This window comes from Mustela lutreola, chromosome 2 (genome assembly GCF_030435805.1).
Source record: "Mustela lutreola isolate mMusLut2 chromosome 2, mMusLut2.pri, whole genome shotgun sequence".
Classification (NCBI taxonomy): domain Eukaryota; kingdom Metazoa; phylum Chordata; class Mammalia; order Carnivora; family Mustelidae; genus Mustela; species Mustela lutreola.
This window is the reverse complement of record NC_081291.1, coordinates 15,037,385-15,059,533: the sequence shown is the minus strand read 5'-3', so window position 1 is coordinate 15,059,533 and position 22,149 is coordinate 15,037,385. Positions and strand designations below refer to the sequence as shown.

General features: G+C 55.2%; 1 protein-coding gene across 2 annotated transcripts; it reads left to right on the top strand.

Annotated features, from left to right (window-relative positions):
* Positions 1-411: 411 nt before the first annotated feature.
* Positions 412-19,684, top strand: MEF2B (myocyte enhancer factor 2B). 2 transcript variants are annotated; one of them, XM_059160610.1, is made up of 9 exons: positions 412-1,276; positions 15,630-15,712; positions 16,252-16,455; positions 17,441-17,575; positions 18,031-18,178; positions 18,348-18,481; positions 18,575-18,668; positions 18,829-18,940; positions 19,233-19,684. In XM_059160610.1, the coding sequence occupies exons 1-9, from the start codon at positions 1,129-1,131 to the stop codon at positions 19,456-19,458; spliced, it is 1,284 nt and encodes a 427-aa protein (XP_059016593.1). In that variant the 5' UTR covers positions 412-1,128; the 3' UTR covers positions 19,459-19,684. The 2 variants fall into 2 exon arrangements, with proteins under 2 accessions (XP_059016593.1, XP_059016594.1); XM_059160611.1 differs by lacking the exon at positions 18,829-18,940 and having other exon boundaries at positions 416-1,276; positions 19,233-19,398.
* The last annotated feature ends 2,465 nt before the right edge of the window (positions 19,685-22,149 follow it).

Here is a 22,149-nt window from a genome sequence, read left to right as displayed (position 1 = left end):
CATCTCTGCTTGCTCCCCACAGAGTCCAGGAGTCTAGCTATCTCCTGCTATCTTCCAAGAAGGTGGATACCAGGCAGCCCTTGCAACCCACCTGCTCTCCCACTTTATCTACCCCAAATCCCCCCCAAATCCCTCCCCCTCCTCTCCATCTCCCAGCCTCTCTTTGTGTGCCCAGCCCAGGCTGCTGCTTCCTATTGCTCTGGCTTCATCTACCTCATCTCCCCCACCAAAGAACACTCTGCTCTCTGCCTCTACACTTTTGCAAGTGCTGTTGCCTCTTGGAAAACCCTTCTCGCAGTGGCAAACTCCTATTCATGCTTCGAGGCCCCAAAAAAATGCCCCCCTTTCTGGGAAGCCCTCCCTGGCCCCTCTGGGCCAGTCCTGACTCCCCAGAGCTTGGGGCGGGGGGGGGGGGTGTCAATGTGTGTGACAGCTCTGCCTTCTCCAGACCAGTGGTTTCTCTAGGACTACACATTCCAAAATCATCTTCATTCTGTAATTCTATCCACACTGATTCTCTCACCAGTCCTGTTCTGATTTCCTTGTGCCTGGACCTCTGCTAGGTGGTGCTGGGATCCCAGGGAGGAAGTGGATGCAGGGGTCTGGGCTGGGGTCAGGTTCTGGAAGCCACACCCCCTGCACACAGCTGGCCTTTCTAGAGAAGGCCTGCACGCAGCAGCCAGAGGGGTCTGTTGCCCTCCTGTGGGGACACAGGAAGCAAGCAAGCATTCGGCTACAGGGGCACCTCATCGGGGGCCCCAGAGTCAACTTTCTGCAGTCCTTCCATTTGGGTGAGAGCAAGGATCAATGGTGGCTTCCAGGCACCACCCCTGCAGCCTTCAGGGTCTCGGGACCAAGTTGCATTTCACTCAGTTTAGAATAAGTCTAGGGTTGGATTAGCAGTGATCCGAACTAGAGACCAGGTCCGAATTAGCGTCAGGGTCACAGTAGCAAGGTCAGGGCCCCCCGTGAAGGCGGGGGAAGTCTCGCGGGTCTGATCCAGCCCCCGCCCTAGTCCCCTTTCTTCATTATACGCCCTCCTCATTTCAGCGTCTTCCGGGGTCTGAGTCCGGTCCCCAGAACTCCCTGGGCGGGGCCACGCCCTAGTGCCCGCCCATCACGGTCCATATGCAAATATTCACCGCCCCACCCAATCAGCTCCCGCGGGGGCGGGACCGCCCATTCTGGAGGCACCTGTGGCCGCCCCGCGCTCGGAGCGCTTTGCTGCGGCTGCCAGACCGGTCCGCGAGCGTCCAGAGGGCCCCGGGCCCAGCAGGTGCGTGTCACGTCAGGCCGTGGTTTGTGCGGTGTCACCTGAACGGCATCTGTTAGCGGGCTTTGGAAGTCCGAGTGTGCTGCTGTGCATTGGAGAGTTGTGTGTGTCTAAGAGATGTGCGTCCCGGGATGTGAGTCTGAGATATTGTGCGTCCTGTTATGGCCAAAGAGTGTGAATCTGAGGGTTGTGTTCCAAGGGAGGGGTGTGTCCTGCACCTGGAAGCTGACCAGAAAGGGTTGCGAGTCCAAGGGTTGTGTTTCTGAGAGGTTGTGTGTCCAAGGGGCACGTGTCTGAGGGTTTTGATGTCATTTACAAAATTGCGTGTCCAAAGTTGTGGGGCCCTGGGCCCCTGTTACGTGTCTATGAGTTGTGTGTCTGGTCTGTGAGCTGGACTGTGCCCCTCTCCGGGAATGCATCCCTTTTGCACATCCTCCGGGCCCTTGTACACAACCCCATGCCTCTCTGCTGTGGCTGTGCCCTTGTGTGTTATTGCCCTGCACCTGCATGTAGCGTGACTCTGCATGTGTGCATGTGACTGCCAGGACCCTTGTCCGAGCTTCAGGCTGTGAGTGTGGGGGCCTTAGCTGGGCCCATGAGGTACCTGTGAACCTTGGGGGCAGGATAGGAGGTGTGGAGCCCTGGGGGGGAGGCAGCACAGCTGCCTGGATCTGCGCTTCCCTGTGCCTCAGTTTCCCCATCGGGGAGATAGGTATAGGAACAATAGTCACAGCCCTCTGAGGTTGTCAGCACATGACAAGCTGGTGACTCTGTTACCTTCGCAGTCATGCTCCCCCTACCCGCGTCCCCTGCACCTCCTGCACCTCTCCCAGGGTCTGGGGCTGCAGACTTGGCTGACTGATTACCTGGCTGTCCTCGGTCCCTTTGTTGCAGACTTGAGAAGTCCGAAATAGCTGAGGCCATGCCTGGCCTGCCCCAGAAGCCTCACCTGGGAAGGTCAGGACCTTTGGACATTTGACATCCAGTCATGAGAGCTCTCAGACTATTGGGGTGACAGAAACTGGGTTCAAAGCAGTATTTAGACCAGGAAGGACAAGTGTGTGGGGTTTGATTGCAAAGGTCAAAGGGGCTTTGGGAGAAGTCGGCCTTCCTCCCTCCTGTCCCCGTGTCTGCCTCCCACTGCCTGCCTGAGTCTAGGAGTGAATCTTGACTTCCAGGGAATGAAATTGTAGAACATTGAGGGCCTGGGGGAAGCGGGGATCTCACCTGCAGGAGCTGGAGGCTGTTTATCTGGCCCCCCAGAGGAAGTATGGGCTCAAGGCTGCCGTTCTGCCATCCAGAGAGAACAGAACCAGGGATGAGGGCCTAGTCTTCTCTCTCCCCTCTCTGTGTGACTTCAGAGAGATCCCTGCACCTCTCTGAGCTCTGTAGCTGCCCCTGTGACCTGAGTGTTGAGCTCAGTTTTACATCCCACCTCCAACTAATGATTTATTTTGTTAAATCATTAGCCAACCAGGCAGACATCTGGAAAATGCAAATTAAGGGGGGAAAGGAAATTAAAATTATTTGTCACCCCAACTCAGATGCAATGCTTGTAGAAATCTTTGGGGTCTAGCCTTCTAGAAGATTTGAGGAACATAGGCACCTGAAGACAGATGTTATTCTTCAGAGCATTTATCATATACTGGGATCCCATTCAGGGTCAGAGAGCTCAACCCAGTTCTTGCCCTTAAATTCCTGTGGGGTGCACACACACAGGTTGGGTCCTGTTTCCCAACCCCCAAAAAGGGGGGTCTCCCTAGGCCTGCATCTTGGGAGCTATGAGGCTGCCCTGTCACCAGCCCCAGGCCCAAGAATGAGTGTCTTGGACCCCAATGATGCCTCAGGCTCACTTCCCAGAATATACAAGGGTGGGGGTTTGGGAGTGCGGCAGAATGGCTCTGGGGCACAAGCCAAGGCTAGAGTGAGAATCTGTGGGGGTCTCGCTATGTGGCCTGGAGAAGACTGCTTCCTTTTGTATAAAATGGGGACAGTGATCTCCGCTTCACTGGGCTGTTTGTGGGTCAGGCAGGTTCTGTGTGTAAATAAAGTGGCACGTAGGCCTGGGCAAACAGTAGTCACTCAATAATAGGAGGTACCATCCAAACTGTGACCAAGTGGAAATCCCTGTAAGCCCCATCTAGGCCCATCCCCACCCCACCCTCTACTAGGGCCTAGGAGGCCTCAGAGCTATCTGCTTTCCTGGCCTGCTCTCCTCCAGGTCCAGGTTCAGCCAGAATCAAGGCAGGGCCCTCAGCACTGAGCAGTTGAGGCCGGTTGGCATAGGGAGTCACAGGCTGTGGACACAGGACTGCTCCTGTCCACTGTCCACACCCACAGCCTCCCTGTCTTCCACAAAATGCTGTCCTGGCCTCCTGTGCCAGTAGGACTTCTCCCCACAGCAGACATGGTGTCTTTTGAAAACCTTGAATCAGACCACAGCTCTCACCTCCTTGTGCACCCTCCGTGGCTCCCCATTGCTCTCTAGTCCACCTTCTCATCTCCACCCCTGAGGCCCCATGTGGCCTCTATGCCTTCCTCTGTCTCCATCGGCTCCCCCCTGCTTTAGTCACACTGGCTGCCCTGCACCTGGAAGCTGACCAGCAGCTGACCACCTCAGGTCCTTTGCACCTGCCATTTCTTCCGCCAGGTGGTCTCTCCCCCACATCCCAACCTGGCTGGTGTCCTCTAGTCCTTGAGGGCCCCCTTTTCAGAAAGGCCCTTCTGACCCCTCTGTCCAAAGAAGCTCCCTCCCCTGCCACTCACCCCTCTTGCTTCCCCCTGTTGAATTTCTTCCCTGAAGGCCTCTGTCTCTGCCATGATTATGTGTCTGTTGTCCCCGCTCCCACGGGCTTGATCTGTCCACTCCCTGTCGCTGTGTCCCCTGCCCTTGGTGTACTCTCAGACATTTCTGGGGGAAGAGAGTGGAGGCCAGGGATGCCCAAAGATCCCATCTTTGGATGGCTATGTCTTGGGTCTGCGTGGCTATGGGCTGAGTCCCTTCTGCCCAGCGCTGACAGATGTGCTAATTTCCCAAGCAGGGAGGACCTGGCCTCAGGGGATGAATTTCTGGGGTCCCATGGGGAGATCTTTCTCTGGAACAAAGAGAGAGTAATCTTGGGCTGTCCCTGCAGTTGCCCCTAAGGCTCAGGGGACATCACCAGGTGCCTTGGGTGGCCCTGGACTCCAACCTGGGACAGCAGGGTTGGGTTCTGAATGTAAAGGCTCTCCCAGCTCCAAGTGTCAGGGTCCCAAACCCATCAGGAAGGTGTGATGGGGTAGTGGGCTTCTCTCTGCGGTGGCTGTGTCAAAGAATTCGGCCTTCTTGCCAGATGAGAGGCAAGATTTCCTTTTTGGATGGACACTGACACCTATGGAGGGTCAGTCCCTGGGCCCGAGAGGAACATGAGCACCCCTCACTTGGCTCTTGTGCTAGTGGCTGTTTAGAGCAGGGTCTCTAACTGGAAGGGGGCAGGGCACAAATTTATTTTAGTGGCCACGGGGCCTTTGAAAGAAAACTGAACCAGTTGTCCATGTTTCTGTTGATTAAGCAGTTTGCTCATCGACTCAAGGAAGGGTGACTGAGGGCCTACTGTGTGCCGGGCACTGGGCGGGGAGGGCTCTGTCCCTGCCCTCACTGAGCGGACATCCGAGTGGGGCAGCATGAGCCTCAAAGAAAGTAGCGAAGAAGCAGAGAAAGGTTCCAGTGGGGCCAAGTGCCTCAGAGAGAGGTGACTGTCCTCTGGGAAAAGGGGCACCTCCAGAAAAAGGGATTTCTGCCTGGTCTTAAAAGACATGGAGCAGCTCCTCAGACCTGGGCAAGCCTGGCAAGGGTGGTAGCCCCAGGGAAAGGCCCAGCCTGGGCAAAGGCCCGGTGGTGGAAATGTGTCAGATGCCCGAAAAGGGGCAGAAGGGGTACTGGGAATTTGCTGGTAGATGAGGCCTTTCTAAAGAGGAGGGACAGGTGGGTGGGCACTGGGGGGCTCCCAGGGACTCACAGTACAAATGGGGAAACTAAGGCTCGAAGCACGTCAGGCAGTGAATGTGCCATGGAGCTGAGAATTATAACACTGTGGTCTGGCCAGGTTCACAGCCACAGTCCTGGCTTCTCAGCACATGGCCTCCTAGGAGCAGACCTTGGGAGGGGAGGTCTGAGGGACCCCATTGGGCCTCAGTTTCCCCATGAATATCAGAGGGCCTCATGGACAAGGGGCCCTGAGGGGCCTTCTCCAACTGGAACATTCTCAGTTTCTGGGATTCAGAGCTGCATGAGGCTTCCAGATATGTGACCCACCTTAGATGCTCACTTCCCACACACTCCCCAGCCCCCCACCCTCCCCTGGAGCTGCTGACCACTGTGCTTCCAGAAGCCGGTGGGTTGGGCATTGTTACCACCGCAGGGCTGGGAGCCCTACCTGTGTCTGCGGCTCTACAGGAAATGGACAAGAAGCATGCATGTTTTGGGGGGGCATGGTATGCTGAGGGGTGTCTGCATGTATTGGAGAGTCTGTGTGCATTTGGGGAATTAGAATGTGTTGGGGGCTCAGCATCTGGAGAGGTCTGTATGTACTTGGGGGTCTGCACGTGCAGCACGTTCTGAGTGTTTAAGGATATGTGTGTTTGGAAAGCTGCCTGGGCTTAAGGGGGTCCCTGTGTATTTGGAGCCGCATGTCTTCTGGGGACTTTTGTATGGAGGGATCTACTGTGTTGGAGGGTGATACATGTGTCCAGGAGATCTCTGTGGATTTTGAGGGGCTCTGCATGTGTTTGGGGCATCTCCCTACCTGCATCTGTCCATTTGAGGAATGGGCTTTCTCTTTGTCCCCCTATTCCTCAGCCCCCCTGCCTAGTCTGCCCAGGGGGCTTGCTCAGATCTGGGCACCTCCCAGGACCAAGCAGAGGTGACCATGTGACCATGAAAGCTGGCTGCACAGGGGAAGGAGGGAACCAGTATCTATAGAGGACCTACTCGGAAGCCCCAGCAGCCCCCTCCCCCGCCCCCCTACCCCAGCTCAGCAAGGTAGCCCTGACTCTCCCATTTCCTGGTGGAGGAAACTGAGGCCCACAGAAGTTTGGCCACACCAGAGTCACTGCCAGAGCCCACCTGCCCTCGGGGACTACTGTGGGCTGAATCAGCCCCTAGGTCATCCACAGAGGCACCCCCACACTTGGGGCACCATCTCCCCAGGCCCCCAGGGTAGGAGGCAGGCCCAGGGCCCCTGCTGGGAAGGGGAGGGTCTCTGGCAGCTGGGGTCAGAACTGCTTGAGCCCTCAGGAGAGGGGAGGGGGAGGGTCCCAGCTTTCCAAGGGGCTCTTCCTGTCTCCTGTAATGAGGTACTTGGGGAACAGGTGATGAAACCAGCTGCTGGGTTGCGTGAGGCGGGGCTCCAGGCCTGATTCGCTGTGGCCGCCCAGGAGCAGCGCCCCCTCCCCGCTTCGCCAGTCCCCGTGGGCCCTCCCCTCCCCCCCCCACCGCCACCCACCTGCCTCTCACTTCTCCTTTCCTCTCCTCCTGTCCCGGGTCTGGGTCCCGGTGCTCCGCCAAGCTGTGGCTCCGGGGTCGGGCAGCGTGACTGTGCCACTCATCCCCCCATTTATGCCCCACTGGGAGCCAAGAAGGGGAACTTGACTGGCTCCTGGTCTTTTCTCTCAAACCCTCCCCACAAGGCCTTTGAGGTCAGAATTCTGTGACCCATTTTATGGGGGCTTGATGTCACCCAGCCTGTCGCTGTGTGTGTGTCACTGTGGTCTTCCAAGATGGCATGCTGACTCAGCGCCCCCAGCTCCAAGGCCCGGCCCTTCTTCCTTCTGGCTTCTGGAAGGGCCAGAAGACAAGTTCAGCAGAGCCATCCACCACCCCGCCCTCCCCAGCTGGTGGGGGAGAAGGAGTCTCACCCCCATTTACAGGTGAGAAAACTGAGTCCTCAGACAGGGTGTGCACCATGGTAAAGGGTCAGTGGGGGCAAGAATACCAATGGTGGTATTCTTTCCAGCTCCCGTATCTCCATCGCCAAGGTGCTAAAAGGCCTCACCAAGTCAAAGAGGTGACATGCTATAGCCTGAAGGACCCCAGACATGTTTGTTGATCGTCTTAGTGACCACAGGGACAGCTGAAGAGAGTTTCTGGTGCTCTGGGCACTCATGGAACCGTCCTGTGTCTTCTCAGTTCTTTGCTTGCACAGTGCTCAGGCCTGGGAGCTGGGCTCTTCTCCCAGCCCTCATAGATGCCACCAGTGCATCCGGGCCTTTTCCCTGACAAAGGATTCTTCTGCTTCTGCCCCACCCCCCAACCCCCAACCCCGTTCAGGCCTCTCGTCTCCCACCTGGACACCTGCCCCAGCCTCTCCCTGTCACTTTCCTCCTTCTCAGATGCTACTCCCCACAGCATCCTTGAACAGGGGACGCTTTTTATTATTTTTTTTAAAAAGATTTTATTTATTTATTTGACAGAGATCACAAATATGCAGAGAGGCAGGCAGAGAGAGAGGAGGAAGCAGGCTCCCTGGTGAGCAGAGAGCTCAATGCGGGGCTTGATCCCAGGACCCTGGGATCATGACCTGAGCCAAAGGCAGAGGCTCAACCCACTGAGCCACCCAGGCGCCCCGGGGGATGCTTTAATAATAATAATAAAAAAAAAACCTTTTGATTGAGATACATCATGGAGAGAAAAAGGCACCAATCATCAGAGTAGGGCTAACACATCTGCACAAACTAAGCACGCCTGAGTCCCTGGACTCTGGGCCAGGGAGCGAGCGGCCCCAGCAACTCCTACAGCCGTGCCACAGCGCCTGCCCGGCATGGCCACTGAGCTGACCCTCATCACTGTAAGGAAATTTTGCCTCTTCTGGAACTTCATGTAAATGGGATTACACTGTGTGTCCCCACTGTCTCGTCCAGCACTGTGGGGAGGGCCCGCCATCTGGGAGGTCCAGGATGCGATCGCACTGAGCGGGAATGCTTCCTTTTACTGGGCTTCGTAGTCGTCCATTGTGGAGTCTAGTGGAGAGTAGTAGCCGATTCTCCCAGGGAGGGCATCTGGGTGGGTTCCAGTTCGGGGCAAGGATGAATGGAGCTCCTGAAAACATTCTTATCTGTGTCCTTCGGTAAAATACGGACCCGTTTCTCTTGGGTGAATACTGAGCAAAGAGACTGCTTGGTCATAGGGAAGACGGATATTTACTAGTAGACACCAGATAGATTTCCAGAGTGGCTCCACCTCTTCCCCCTCCCACCGGCCAGGTAAGAGAGCGCAAGGGGATTTTTCAAACTGTAAAATTATATCCCGACCCCCCTGCCCCCCAAACTCCCCACGGCTCCTCGTTGACCTCCCAGTAAAGCCCACTGTCTTCACTGTGGCGCTATGTGATCTGACCCTCACAATCTTCCCCACCAGCGTCCTTCATGCTTCTCCCTTCTTCCCACTGTCATGCTGTCCAGCCATAGAGTCTTCTGTGATTTCTTTTAAAATACCAAACTCCAGGGGCGCCTGGGTGGCTCAGTGGGTTAAGCCTCTGCCTTCGGCTCAGATCATGATCTCAGAGTCCGGGGATTGAGCCCCGCATCGAGGCCCGCAGCCCCGCATAGAGCCCCACATCGAGCCCCGCATCGAGCCCCACATCGAGCCCCACATCGAGCCCCGCATCGAGCCCCGCATCGGGCTCTCTGCTCAGCAGGGAGCCTGCTCCCCCACCCCACCTCTCTGCCTGCCTCTCTGCCTACTTGTGATCTCTGTCTGTCAAATACATAAATTTAAAAAATCTTTTAAAAATGCTTTAAAACTCCTGCTTTTTAAAAAAGCTACTACTTAAAAAAAAAAAAATGCTTTAAAACTTAAAACTAAACTCCTGGGATGCCTGGGTGGCTCAGTCAGTTAAGCATCTGCCTTTGGCTCAGGTCATGATCCAGGGTCTGGGGATGGAGTCCTCTCAGCCTTCTCGCTCAGCAGAGAGCCTGCTTCTCCCTCTCCCTCTGCCTGCTGCTCCTCCTGCTTGTGCTTTTCTCACTCTAACAAATAAATAAAATCTTAAAAAATAAAAATAAAATACCAAACTCTTGATTGCTTTGGACTTTTGCCCTTGGAGATCCCCCTGCCAGAAACACCCTCCCCCACCCCACCCTTCCCCCACCCATCCCCCCTCCCCCTACTCGTGCCCCCTCCCCCCCACCTCACCCCAGGCTGTCTTAGCATGACGGGCTCTTCCCTTGCTTTGATGTCTCTCTTGTGCTTCAGCTCTCAGTCCCAATCTCACCTCTTCAGAGAAGTCTTTCCTGAAACCCCTGATTCCCATTGCCCCTTTCATGGTTCATACATCTCTTTCTGGACTTAGTCAGATTCTGACATACAGGATTTTTCATAAAAATGACTTGGGCAATTCTCATTGCTTGCAATGGTCTGAGTTAGTTTCAATAACATTGCGTTTCCCTCTCCTTTGAGGTTTGATAAAAGCCATAAAACCATGTGAGCCTGCTGTCCTTTTAATGGTAGGTCTTGAGTCACTTTTCTATTCTTCTGTGGTCATTGGTCTACTTAAACTTTCTACTTCTGTGATCAGCTTATCGCAGGGGTTGGCACATGGTTGATACTTCCTACATGCTAAGAATGAGGGTATGAAGAAAAGGGTAGGCAGGTGCCGGACTCTTGGCTTCAAATGCCTACCCCCTTCCCATCTGCTCAGACCCCCATTCAACCTGTCCATCAAGGCCCAACCACATGCTTCCTCCTCTGAGATGCCCTCTTGGATTTCTCCTGGCCCTTCTTTGCTGCTCCATTCTTGGGTCAATGGGTCCATCTCTTTGCTCTTCTGCTGGGCAGATGCCACGAGCTCTCTGCCTCCTAGCTGGCTGTCATGAGGGTGGAGGGGGGGATGTGTGCACAGAAGAGGCCTCCCCCCTCGTGCCTGGCACATTCAGCATGTGCTGCCACCTCCCCCCAGCAGTTCTGATCACGCCAACATCTGGAGAACAGGCCACCGGGTCTGTCTGCGGCTCGGTGGGGATTTGCATGTGAGTACAAATATATATGCACACCCTGGGCCTTCGCCTCCGCATTCCTTAGCTGGCCCTTCACACCTGGGCCTGAGACAGGTCAACGCTGAGTGACTGGATTTGCATGCCCATGTATTTCTGGGTAGGGAGTCAGCTGGGGGAGTCTGAGAGGAAGTTGTTGAGGGAGGCTGGGGGGAGTTCAGAGTCTCTCTTGACCTGCTCCATTCACTAAATCTGGGCCTGCGGGACTTCCAGTCTGAGGGAGACAGAGCTGGATATACACACCCGTGGTCCCATGGGGTCAAAACTGGAGGGGAAGTTTGGGAGCTGTAGGAGTCCAGAGTAAGGGCAGGGAAGGATTCCTAGAGGAATGAATTTTTTGAGCCAGGTTTTGAAGTGTGAATAGGAGTTGGCCAAGTGAAAAAAAAAAAAGCTTTCCAGGCAGAGTCATTTTGCTGAAGGTAGATTAAGATGGGCAGGGGCTATGTTGTGAAAAGAAGGGCCATCTGTACCCCAATGTTTATAGCAGCAATGGCCACGGTCGCCAAACTGTGGAAAGAACCAATATGCCCTTCAATGGACGGAATGGATAAGGAAGATGTGGTCCATATACACTATGGAGTATTATGCCTTCATCAGAAAGGAGGAATGCCCAACTTTTGTAGCAACATGGATGGGACTGGAAGAGATTATGCTGAGTGAAATAAGTCAAGCAGAGAGAGTCAATTATCATATGGTTTCACTTATTTGTGGAGTCTAACAAATAGCATGGAGGACATGGGGAGTTAGAGAGGAGAAGGGACTTGGGGGAAATTGGAAGGGTAGGTGAACCATGAGAGACTATGGACTCTGAAAAACAATCTGAGGGATTTTAAGTGGCGGGGGGGTGGGAGGTTGGGGTATGGGGTACCAGGTGGGGACTAGAAACTTCTCCTGAGGACAGAGGAGAGCCATGAAGCGTGTGTGAGCAGGAAGAGGGTACGATCAAAGCTGTATGTTGGGTAGATCGCTCAAGGGCCAGAATTGAGGATGACTTCGGTTCTTGGGTGAGGGTTGGGGGTTCCAAAGTCATTGAAGTTTGGAAGAGTCAAGCCCCTGCATGAGCCCATCTGCATTTGTCAGGCCTGGCCCCAGAGATGGCAGAGGATCTGGTGGCTTCAGGAGGAACCAAAGACCCCTGGAGTACAGTGACTTAAAGTGTATGCTGTAGGCCTAGAACAGAGGGGGTATCACCCCTAGTCTCTTCCCCTGATGGACACAGCCCTGGTCTCCCCTCAAGTCTCCTGTCTTCTCTCATCCGGCCCCCAACAGTCCTGCTCCCCATGGCAGCTGTGGCTAAGCTCATAAATGATAAATCAAAACCCCATTCCTTTTTGCTCAAAACCCTCTCATAGCTCTCTGTCACTTAGACCAAAACACATAGTCCTCCCCACAGATCAGAGGACCCAGAGTGATCTCTGTGGCCTCTACCCCTGGCCGCCTTGCTCTAGCCTCATTACCATGTCTCGCCCTTCCTCAGGGCCTTTGCACCTGCCCCTCCTTCTACCTGGAACTCACTTCCTGTCTTGGCTCTTAGGTCTCAGTTCAAAGAGACCCACGGCCCCAGCCTTTGGCTCATGGATCTCCCTCATTATGTGAACCCTGCCCTGGCCAGGATGTCCTTGTCTAAACCGGGGACAGACTGAGAAAGGTCCAGATTCAGATTTGCCAGGCCCGGAGATTCATGTCTGAGTCCCATGTTCTCATGGGACCCCAGGCATGGGGGCATTTCCGGAGTCACCTTGGCACCAGGACCTCCGGACCAGTGCCCCCCTTCTGTCCCCAGGGACCTGTCAGGGCTGGGGCAACACGTCCCAGCCGTGGGAACGCACCCGATTCCGGCCAGGGAGTAAAATTAGCCTGGGAAGTTAAATTTAGCAAGTTGAGCTGGAGCTGGGGGGCCAGGACTGGGGTTCCCGTGGGTCCTGGCTCTGCCTGGTTGTGACTGCTCAGAGACCCAGACCAGAGAGAGTAGAGGGCACACCTGGGATCACACAGCAAGCCAAATACGACAGTGTCTAACAGGACTGGGCCTGGGACTCTGGGACAGTGAGGGGCAGGGGGAGTCCCACCCAGACCCTTGGGGGGAGTCTGGGAAGCAGGTATGGTTGCTCCTGGAGATGGACCTACGTTTTCCTCCACTTCCCAAGAGCTCATTCCCAGGCCTCGTGTCAGGTGCTCTGTATTTCATACCCAACCCCTTTCATACCCAGACCAGCACACTGAGGCCTAGGGAGAGGCCTGCCTTGCTGAGGATTGCCCCATGGGTCAGAGGCTGTCTGGGATCTGCCAGCAGGCCCGCCTGACCCTGGGCAGGCCACCCGCCTAAAGCCTCAGTCACCTGTGACATGAGAAGTGCCAGGAGGTCATGTGGTCGGAGACGTGGTGGAAGGGGTCTTGGATGTCTTGAGGAGGCTGTCTGTGTGGTGGGAGGTGTGCTCTACAACGGGCAATGTGACTCCTTCATTCCAAGAAGCCCGGCATGGGGAGAGCTGGGGAAGGCCTGGAGCCCACTATGTTGCCTGTCTGGGGGACATGTTGCCCTCCACGAGCTCTCCCTTCTCACCCTGAGCACCCTTCTAGGGAGGTCCTCGTGAGAAGGGTGCAGCATTTCTCTCTAGCTGACCTCAGGCTCAAATCCCAGTGTGAGCTCTACGCTTGAGGTCCTTTTAGGGACCTACTCCAACCTGTTATTCTTGTTTATGTATTTTTTTTTTTTAAGATTTTATTTATTTATCAGAGAGAGAGAGGGGAGAGAGCGAGCACAGGCAGACAGAATGGCAGGCAGAGGCAGAGGGAGAAGCAGGCTCCCCGCCGAGCAAGGAGCCCGATGTGGGACTCGATCCCAGGATGCTGGGATCATGACCTGAGCCGAAGGCAGCTGCCTAACCAACTGAGCCACCCAGGCATCCCTGTTTATGTATTTTTTTTAAAGATTTTATTTATTTATTTGACAGACAGAGATCACAAGTAGGCAGAGAGGCAGGCAGAGAGAGGAAGGGAAGCAGGCTCCCTGCTGAGCAGAGAGCCTGATGCAGGGCTCGATCCCAAGACCTTGAGATCAAGACCAGAGCCTAAGGCAGAGGCTTTAACCCACTGAGCCACCAGGCGCCCCTTGTTTACGTATTTTTTTTTTTTTTTAAGATTCATTTATCCATTGTGGGGGGAGGGGCAGAAGGAGAAGGAAAGAGAATTCTCAAGCAGACTCCCTGCTAAGCACAACCACCTGCCCCCCACCTACCGCCCCCGTCCCGCCCCGCAGGGCTTGATCCTAGGACCCTGATACCAGAACCCAAGCTGAAATCAAGAGTCAGGTGCTTGGGGCACCTGGGTGGCTCAGACAGTTAAGTGTCGGCCTTCGGCTCAGGTCATGATCCCAGAGGCCTGGGATTGAGCCCCCCATCCAGCTCTCTGCTTTATGGAGGGCCTGCTTCTCCCTCTCCCTCTGCCAGCCGCTCACCCTGCTTGGGCTTTCCCTTTCTCTGTCAAATAAATGAATGGAATCTTTAAAAGAGAGGGGAAAGAAAAAGACTCAGAGGCTCAGACTGAACCACCCAGGTATCCCCCCTGTTATTCTTTTAATTTTTTTTATATTTTTTTAAAATTTATTTGAGAGAGAGAGAGAATGAGCAGGGTAAGGGGCAGAAGGAGAAACAGGCTTTCTGCTGAGCAGGAAGCCTGAGGTGGAACTCGATTCCAGGACTCTGGGATCATGACCTGAACCAAAGGTGATGCTTAACTGACTGAGCCACCCAGGGCCCCAATTCTTTCTATTTTATTTTTTTTTTAAAGATTTTTTATTTCTTTACTTAACAGAGAAAGAGAGATCACAAGTAGGCAGAAAGGCAGGCAGAGAGAAAGGGGGAAGCAGGCTCCCCACTGAGCAGAGAGCCCTATGTGGGGTTTGATCCCAGGACCCTGAGATCATGACCTGAGCCGAAGGCAGAGGCTTAACCCACTGAGCCACCCAGGTGCCCCCAATTCTTTTTAAATGAATGTAATCTATAATCACTGAGAGGGGAAAGTTAGAAAATTCAGGTAATTGAAAAGGGCGGGGAAAAAAAGGCCAACGTTCACACATTGTATGATTTCATTTATGAAACATCTAGCATGCACCAGTCCATAGAGACCGCAGAGCCATGGTTGCCACGGGCTGGGGAGGGAGGATAGGGAGTGGCTGTTAATATGCATGGGTTCTCCTTTTGGGGGGATGGAAACTTTCAGGAGCTAGCTGGAGGTGGTTTTGTGCAATGTTGTGAACACACTCCATGCTACTGAATTGCACACTTTAAACTGGTGAACTTCAGGTGGTGTGAATTGCATCTAAATTTTTTTTAAAAGGGGGGAAACTTCACCCATAAATTTCCACCCAGCAGTGACTCTCATCTTGCTCATTTCCTTCTAGTCTTTTTTCTACTCTCGATGCAATTTTTATTTTATTTTATTTTATTTTATTTTTTTTTAAAGATTTTATTTATTTATTTGACAGAGAGAGATCACAAGTAGGCAGAGAGGCAGGCAGAGAGAGAGAGGAGGAAGCAGGCTCCCCGCTGAGCAGAGAGCCCGATGCGGGACTCGATCCCAGGACCCTGAGATCATGACCTGAGCCGAAGGCAGCGGCTTAACCCACTGAGCCACCCAGGCGCCCCCTCGATGCAATTTTTAAATACGTTTTCTGGGAACCACAGCCCTCGATCTTGCTTGTTGGGGAGCTGTTACAGGATTGAATGGCTTCCCAGTGTCCGGTGTGCAGACCGGGTTTTTGTTTTTGTTTTTTCCAATGGCTCGAGATTAGTCATTCAGTGAGCAATGTTTCCTGAGCGCCACCAGGTATGGGCATCAGATGTCCATCTAACGGGGCCCATCAAGGGCTTTTAGGCTGTTGCCAGTATTCATAATAGCAGCACATATGTGGCAACTGCTGTATGCTTGGTGGATGTGAATATTTCCCATGGGCTAGCTCATTCATCTTCCAACAACACTGGGCTGTGCGTGACGCTGTTAAGCCATTGCACACACCGAGGGGCTTAGGAAGGTCAAGGTCCCCCAAGGTCCCACAATTACAAGCTTGTTTCATTTTAGGGCCAAGGGTGGGACATCTATATCCCGACCCTTTGCCCTCGGTTAGCCTTCTCTTCATGTGGAATTCACTGAGCATCTGCTGCATCTGGGGTTGGTTGAGTGGGGACTGTGGGACTGCCACACTGCCTTGATTATCCCCGTCATCTCCCTTCTCAGTGCTTGGCAGGGGCAGGTGGAAGACAGAAGGGAGGCTGGGTACCTGGTCTCACTTTCCACCCACCCACTCTGTTCTCTTTTCCTTCCCCCCAAGGCCAAGGTCGCTCCACCCAGCCTGGCACAATGGGGAGGAAAAAAATCCAGATCTCACGCATTCTGGACCAAAGGAATCGGCAGGTGAGTTCACTGGGTGGAAAAGCGGCTGGGGGAAAGTTGTTCTTGGCACTGGACCGAGCCTGGGCAAAGGCCTGTCCATTTGGGGGAACTGCAAGGGAATGGGGAGCCTTGAGGTGGTGCCTGGGGTTTGAGATATAACATTTGCTCATTTTCATGCTGATTTATTCAGTTATTCTCCCTGATGACGGGAGCCCCAGTCATAGGAGAGATGACACTTGACACAAACCCACCCAACTCAGAGGGCTGGTCCAGAGGGAGGCACAGAACGGAGAAGCCCAAAGAGGGAATGTGGGCCCTGTCCTGGAGACCCAGGAAAACTTCCCAAAGGAGAGGATATTCAGGCTAGGTTTTGAAGCACCAATAGGAGTTTTCCCAGTTGAGAAGTGGAAAGTGGGGGAGCAGTATAGTCAGAACGGACAGTATGCACAAAGCCCGACAGAATCTTGAGGCATGATCGGGGAACGATTGGCCCCTCCCTCTCCTCCTTGCCACGCCCAATCCACGTCTCCTCCCACCCTGCCGGTGGGTCCCGGTTCCAGGTGACATTTACGAAGCGGAAGTTCGGGCTGATGAAGAAGGCCTATGAGCTGAGCGTGCTCTGCGACTGTGAGATCGCCCTCATCATCTTCAACAGCGCCAATCGCCTCTTCCAGTACGCCAGCACAGACATGGACCGCGTGCTCCTGAAGTACACGGAGTACAGCGAGCCCCACGAGAGCCGCACCAACACCGACATCCTCGAGGTACCCCTGGGGCCCTCCTCCCCAGTACCCTGATGTCCAGCTCCTGGCGCTCGCTCCGAGCCTAGGGACTCTGGATTGGCACAAAAGACCAGTGTTGCAATCTAGCTTTGCTGCTGGTAAAAGGTTTGAGGCAATGTGGGGTCCCTCCAAGGGGCATCTGCCCCCATTGTAGAGATAAAAACACCTACCACCGGGCATCGAGGGCTCCACGGCATGCCCTGCACACAGCTCATCTCACTAAATCCTGTCCCCTGTTTGGCGAGGGCAGAAACAGAATAAAGGGCACATCGAAGCAAGGGAGACCTCACTGAGGGCCAGGAGTATTTTTATCTGAGCTGCTGTGTCCCCAGGAGAAAGAGGCAGCCTGGTGCCAGGTGATTCATCCCCCACCCACACCCGCCATCTAGGATGGGTGAGATCACTTCCCTTTGGAAATGGGAATCTTTTCCCAAGATGGGAAGCCGAAGCCACAGAGACGGAAAGACCAGCAAGCCTAGGGCTGTGCGTGGAGCCCCCTTAATGTTTCAGGAGGGTGGGGAGGAGTGGTCAAAGAAGAGGCAGGGGTCCAGGAGTGTGCAGGTCCAGGGGGAGGCAGCTCAGGAAAGCCTAGAAAGTTGTCCTCCAACATTTACGAAACACCTGTCGCACGCGGGGCGTGGAGGCTATGCTCGAGCGCGGAATGGAGGCACCAGGGTCATATTCAGGAGGAGAGTTAGGACAGCGCCAGCAGGGCTGGTGGATCCCGGCCCCCACTGTGTGACCTGGGCCTCTCTGGTCCCAGGGCAGGACAGTCCCTTTGTCACACACATTTGGAATTTGCTAGATGATAACTCACCGGGGTTTTTGGTCAATGGGATTTGCCTGCACTCCAGCGGGTCCGCCCACAGAGGTGGGGGGGGTAGGTCTCCTCCCTCTCCCAAAGAACCAGGTTCCCTGGCTAGGATGGGGGAGGGGAGGGTCACCGTATTTTCTCCCCTCTCTACAGACACTGAAGAGGAGGGGTGTGGGCCTCGATGGACCAGAGCTGGAGCCCGATGAAGGGCCTGACGGGCCAGGAGAGAAGCTGCGGAGGTTGGCAGGTGACGGGGGTGACCCAGCCTTGCCCCGGCCCCGGCTCTATGTAAGTGACTTCCCGCACCACGATGATGGGGCACTCCCTCACCTCCTAGGCCCAAATGGTCAAGGCTGAGACTGAGACAGGGACCTAGAGTTAGGGAGCTGGTCTCTGCCTAGGCAGAATGGGAAGGCTTCCTGGAGGAGTTGTCATTATAGTTGGGGCTTTGAAGGATGAATAAGGGTTCAGTGGACAGCCGTTTCTTTCCTTCTTTATTTCTTTGATTCATCAAACATCCTGGGAAGCCCCCTCAGTGTCAACACCACGCTGAATAAGAAGCCTCAGCTCTGGGCCTAGCTGTTGAGGAGTGACAGCACCAAACACAGGTTCCTTCCATCTTGTGGAAGGAGCCAGAAAGAAGCATAGCAAGGGTTTCAGGAGGCAGAGGCTAGCCCCTGGTTTTCTGTCTTGGATCTGATGTCCTTATCTCCATGTTCTTCCACCAATCCCATTCTCTGCAGCCTGCAGCCCCTACGATGCCCAGCCCGGACATGGTATATGGGGCCCTGCCTCCCCCAGGCTGCGACCCCAGTGGGCTTGGGGAGGCCCTTCCTGCCCAGAGCCGCCCATCCCCTTTCCGGCCAGCAGCCCCCAAAGCTGGGCCCCCAGGTGAGCATGGGTCATAGGCCCTGGGGCAAAAGGGGGCGGGAATCCCAGGGGGGCCTGTAAGGGGGATCTTGGTTCAGGCCCTGCTTGTCTGTGTGTATTACCTCTGGACCTCAGACTTCATTCGATGACATGGCCACATGCCCTCTCTCGGGGGTTTCCTGCTCCTCAGGCCTGGCACACCCTCTCTTCTCACCGAGCCACCTTGCCAGCAAGACACCACCACCCCTGTACTTAGCAGCGGACGGGCGGAGGCCCGACCTGCCTGGAAGCCTGGCGGGGGCCCGAGGGGGACTGAGCACCTCAGTGAGTGAGGGGGAAGTGTGGCAGGGCTGATGGGGGAGGGCAGGATGGCGTGGGTGTGGGCCTCAGTTTCCACTTGACCCTGTTTCCCCACAGAGAGGCCTCTACGGTAGCCTACAGAGTCCATGCTCCGCCACAGCTCCGGGACCCCCACTCGGGAGTTTCCCCTTCCTCCCGGCAGGTCCCCCAGGTATACACCCCCCCTATTGTACCCTGCCCTGGGAGATATCCATACACTTGACTTCTGGGGGTGAGGGTCACCATTTCCCCATCCACCAGATGGGATGGGAAAAGCTTGGGCAAAGGTCTCCCTGAGGTCAAGGCCTCAGTTTTTTCCTCCTACCCTCCAGAATATGGGCTGGGAGACCCCCCTCCGCCCCCTGGCCTGCTGCAGCCCCCCACCCTGGCCCCCTGGCAGCATTCGAGGGGTGATGGGCCCCCAGCTGCCCCACCCCAGCCCAGGTAAGTGCCCCAACTCTCCCTCCTTTCTCCCCTCCCTAGCTGTGTGGCCCCTCCCAGTCTTCCCAAGCCCTAGCCACTGCTGACCTCTGGTGGCCACTCCTGGTTCTACACTCAGCCCCTGCCGTCGGTTCTTGGTGGGATGAGTGACTATTTTGGAAACCCCAAGAGGGACTGCCACCCCCTCCTTTCCCAAGGTCCTCCTGCCGAGCCTTTGCCAAACCACCTCCCTGTCTTCCCTCCCTTCCTCGCTGAGCTCACAGCCCTCCTTCTCTTTCTCTGTCTCTCCCTGCAGTGGGAGCCGTAGCCTGAGTGAGGAGGGTCCCCCCGCCCGTGGCGCCTCCCCGCCGACCCCCCCAATCAGCATCAAGTCCGAACGCCTGTCGCCGGCCCCCGGGGGCCCCGGCGACTTTCCCAAGACTTTCCCCTATCCCTTGCTCCTGTCACGGCCCCTGGCAGAGCCCCTACGGCCCGGGCCCCCCCTGCGCCGGCTGCCCACAGCCGACGGCTGGGCTCGATAGTGGACCCAGGGATGGCACCAGTCCTTCCTCCCACGCAGGGCTGGGTGAGGGCACGTGGGGCCCCAGTCTCCCTCCCCGCCTCGTTAGAGAAGAGCCAGCAGTTACGTCCTTCCAAAGTGAGGGCCTGGAGTTCGGATCCACGGTCGGGGGGCTCCCTTCTCCCTTTCCTGTGTGTGTATCCACCAATAAAACGCTCATGGTGTCCATGGACGAAACTAGCTGTCGCTGCTCAGAGCCACCACCACATGCGGGCCCTCCCATCTGTTCCCAAGAAATATCAGTCTTGCCTTGTCACGGTTTGGGGTACCCCCCTCCAGAATCCTATCCTGAGACTAGGATTCGAAGGTGGGTATCCCGGTGGAAGGCAGTTGAGGGGTAGGGATGTGACAGAGAGGAGCCCTGCAGGGGGCGCCAGCGAGCAGGTGACTCCGTGGGCATCGCTGCCCACCTCTTCCGTCCCTGGGTCCACTGGGCAGCGGGGGTGGGGGGGCTTAGAGTGCGCACCTATAGGGGTTCCACTCCAGGGGCTAGAGGCTGGGCTACTAGCCTCTGAGGGTGTCCAGTCGTGTGCTCAAGGGCAAGTTCCTAGGCTGGGTTGCGATCGCTTGCAGCAAGTAGTTGGGAGTCTTGAACGTTGCGCTACCTACCTGCCGGCTGGGAGCGGTCACTACACGATTTGTCTTTTAATGGGCATATCCCTTGATCCCTTGACCCAGCAATTTCGATCCGCCAGAGGCAGGAGGGAGCCGGGCGTTTATCTACCCACAAACTCCTCCCACTCTGGCGGGTATCCTGAGCGCAGATGGGTGTCCAGGAACCAGAAGGAGCTCCGTCTAGTTCTTCCGTCCAGTCATCCCCGAGGTTGTTTCGTGGGATGTTTATAGCACTCATATCTAATCCCTGACCTTTCCGAGCTCCTGAGTTGCTCCCACCCCTTCACTCTGTCTGCCCCTGTCGCCCACCATGTCTCTTGCTCTGACCCCCACCCCTAGAAATATTTCCTGTCCCAAGCCTTGGCTGGATAAAATGGAAGCAAGGCTGGAGAGGGTCCCTTCTTAGCCTCTGGATCTCACCTTCACGGGGAACAGGAAGCCAGGCCAGCCCATGAAATCAGTGCCCACAGGTTAAGTGCCCCATGTCGGGTTCCTAAAAATGTGGGCTGATTTCAAAGACTCGGGGTTGGGGGGCATGGGCGGGTGGGTGTGGTTCTGCACGCCCATCTTGGGAGACTGCACTTTCGCCATCGTCCATTAGGCGGCGCCCAAGAGCGAACTTTGCTCAAAAGTACTCCCTGCTCAAAAGTTAAAAAAAAAAAAAAAAGTAATTAAAAGATAAAATCCTTCTTGCCTTCCAGGGGCTTCACCACATGTTTTCAGGGTCTGAGCCTGGGGACTCAGAAAGGACTGTGTCACATATTGCCTGCACATGTATAATTATACTGTACAGCTTGGGGTCTCCTGGGTCACGAGAGGTCAGTGAGCAGCAGGCTACTGGCTTCTGAAAACACCTTTTTCCAGACTCCAGCTCTGCAGCTGCTGGCTCTGCCCGAGGAGGGTGGGGAGCAGTGAGGGTTGTGTGAAAGTGTCCTCTGACAGCCTTTCTAAGGACACCATGGTGATGTCAGTCAGAGCCATTGTCACCATCAGAGGGAACCTGAGTCTCCCAGGAGCTCAGTCACTGGCTGAAAGCATCATGGGAACTGTGGCACAAATGCAGCCATGGGAATCGGAAACCTGAGAGATGCATTTTCCAGCGCATCATACACAGAGATGGTGGAATGAGAATGTGGACTTCAGTGTAGTCAGGGAAGCTGGGAGGCGAATACAGACAGACATAGGGAGTGTCTATGAGGGATCAGGGAACATGGAGTACCCAGTGCAGGACAGGGAATGTGTATTCACCCAGTGGAAAACAGAGAACAAGGAGTGTCCAGTGTGGAACAGATAACATACGCGTCCAATGTAGAGTAGAGAGAAGGAGTGTCCATTTTAGAACAAAGGAGGGACATTGTCTGGCTTAAGTGTTAAGAGGTGTCCTCAAGCTGCTCTGGGAAAAATAGACTGGGGGGGGGGGAGGTAAGGTGTGGGGGTGGAAGCCAGAGATTGGGGAGCTAGGGACTGCAGTGGGGTTAAGACGGAAGTTGATTGGGTGGAGGTCATGGGGCTGGTGAGACTGGCTACGCTTGGAAGGTGGAACCATCATCAGGAGGGTCTGACAGATCACGTATGGGTGAGAGAGGAGTCAAGGTCAACTCCAGAGCTTGTGGATCACCTGGAGGATGGGGAGCTGCTGGACGGAACATCAGGACAGCCTGTGTGAATTTCCCGTGGTTCACCGCATGGGCACCTCTGGGACACCTAAACTCATAAGCCCTGGGTCCAGGAGGAGAGGTCAAGGTGTCATGTAGAGATTTGGGCCTCCCAGAGCCTCAGTGTCTGCGTCAATGAAATGGAGACAATCGTCCTGCCACTTCAACCTAATGGAAGGAGCACAAGTGTCAGCAACCCCTCCCAGCCTGGTATTCGGAGGACCTGCAGCACATGTCCCTCCTTTCTTTCTTGGTCCCCTTCTCTGACACCCTTCCCAAATCCCAGCTTCCTTGAATCCCTCGTGGATTCATAGATTGGCTCACAGAACCGTGTTGGTCCAGGGAAATCCCAGTGCCCCTCACCACAACTGTCACCCATCTTC

What these genes read in the sequence shown, in the direction of transcription:
- MEF2B (XM_059160610.1), top strand. Translation starts at nt 1,129, where the DNA reads ATGCAAATATTCACCGCCCCACCCAATCAGCTCCCGCGGGGGCGGGAC. An exon ending in GAGGGCCCCGGGCCCAGCAG is followed by an intron (nt 1,277 to 15,629) that starts GTGCGTGTCACG and finishes CTTCCCCCCAAG; the next exon opens with GCCAAGGTCGCTCCACCCAG. An exon ending in CCTCCCGGCAGGTCCCCCAG is followed by an intron (nt 18,669 to 18,828) that starts GTATACACCCCC and finishes CCTACCCTCCAG; the next exon opens with AATATGGGCTGGGAGACCCC.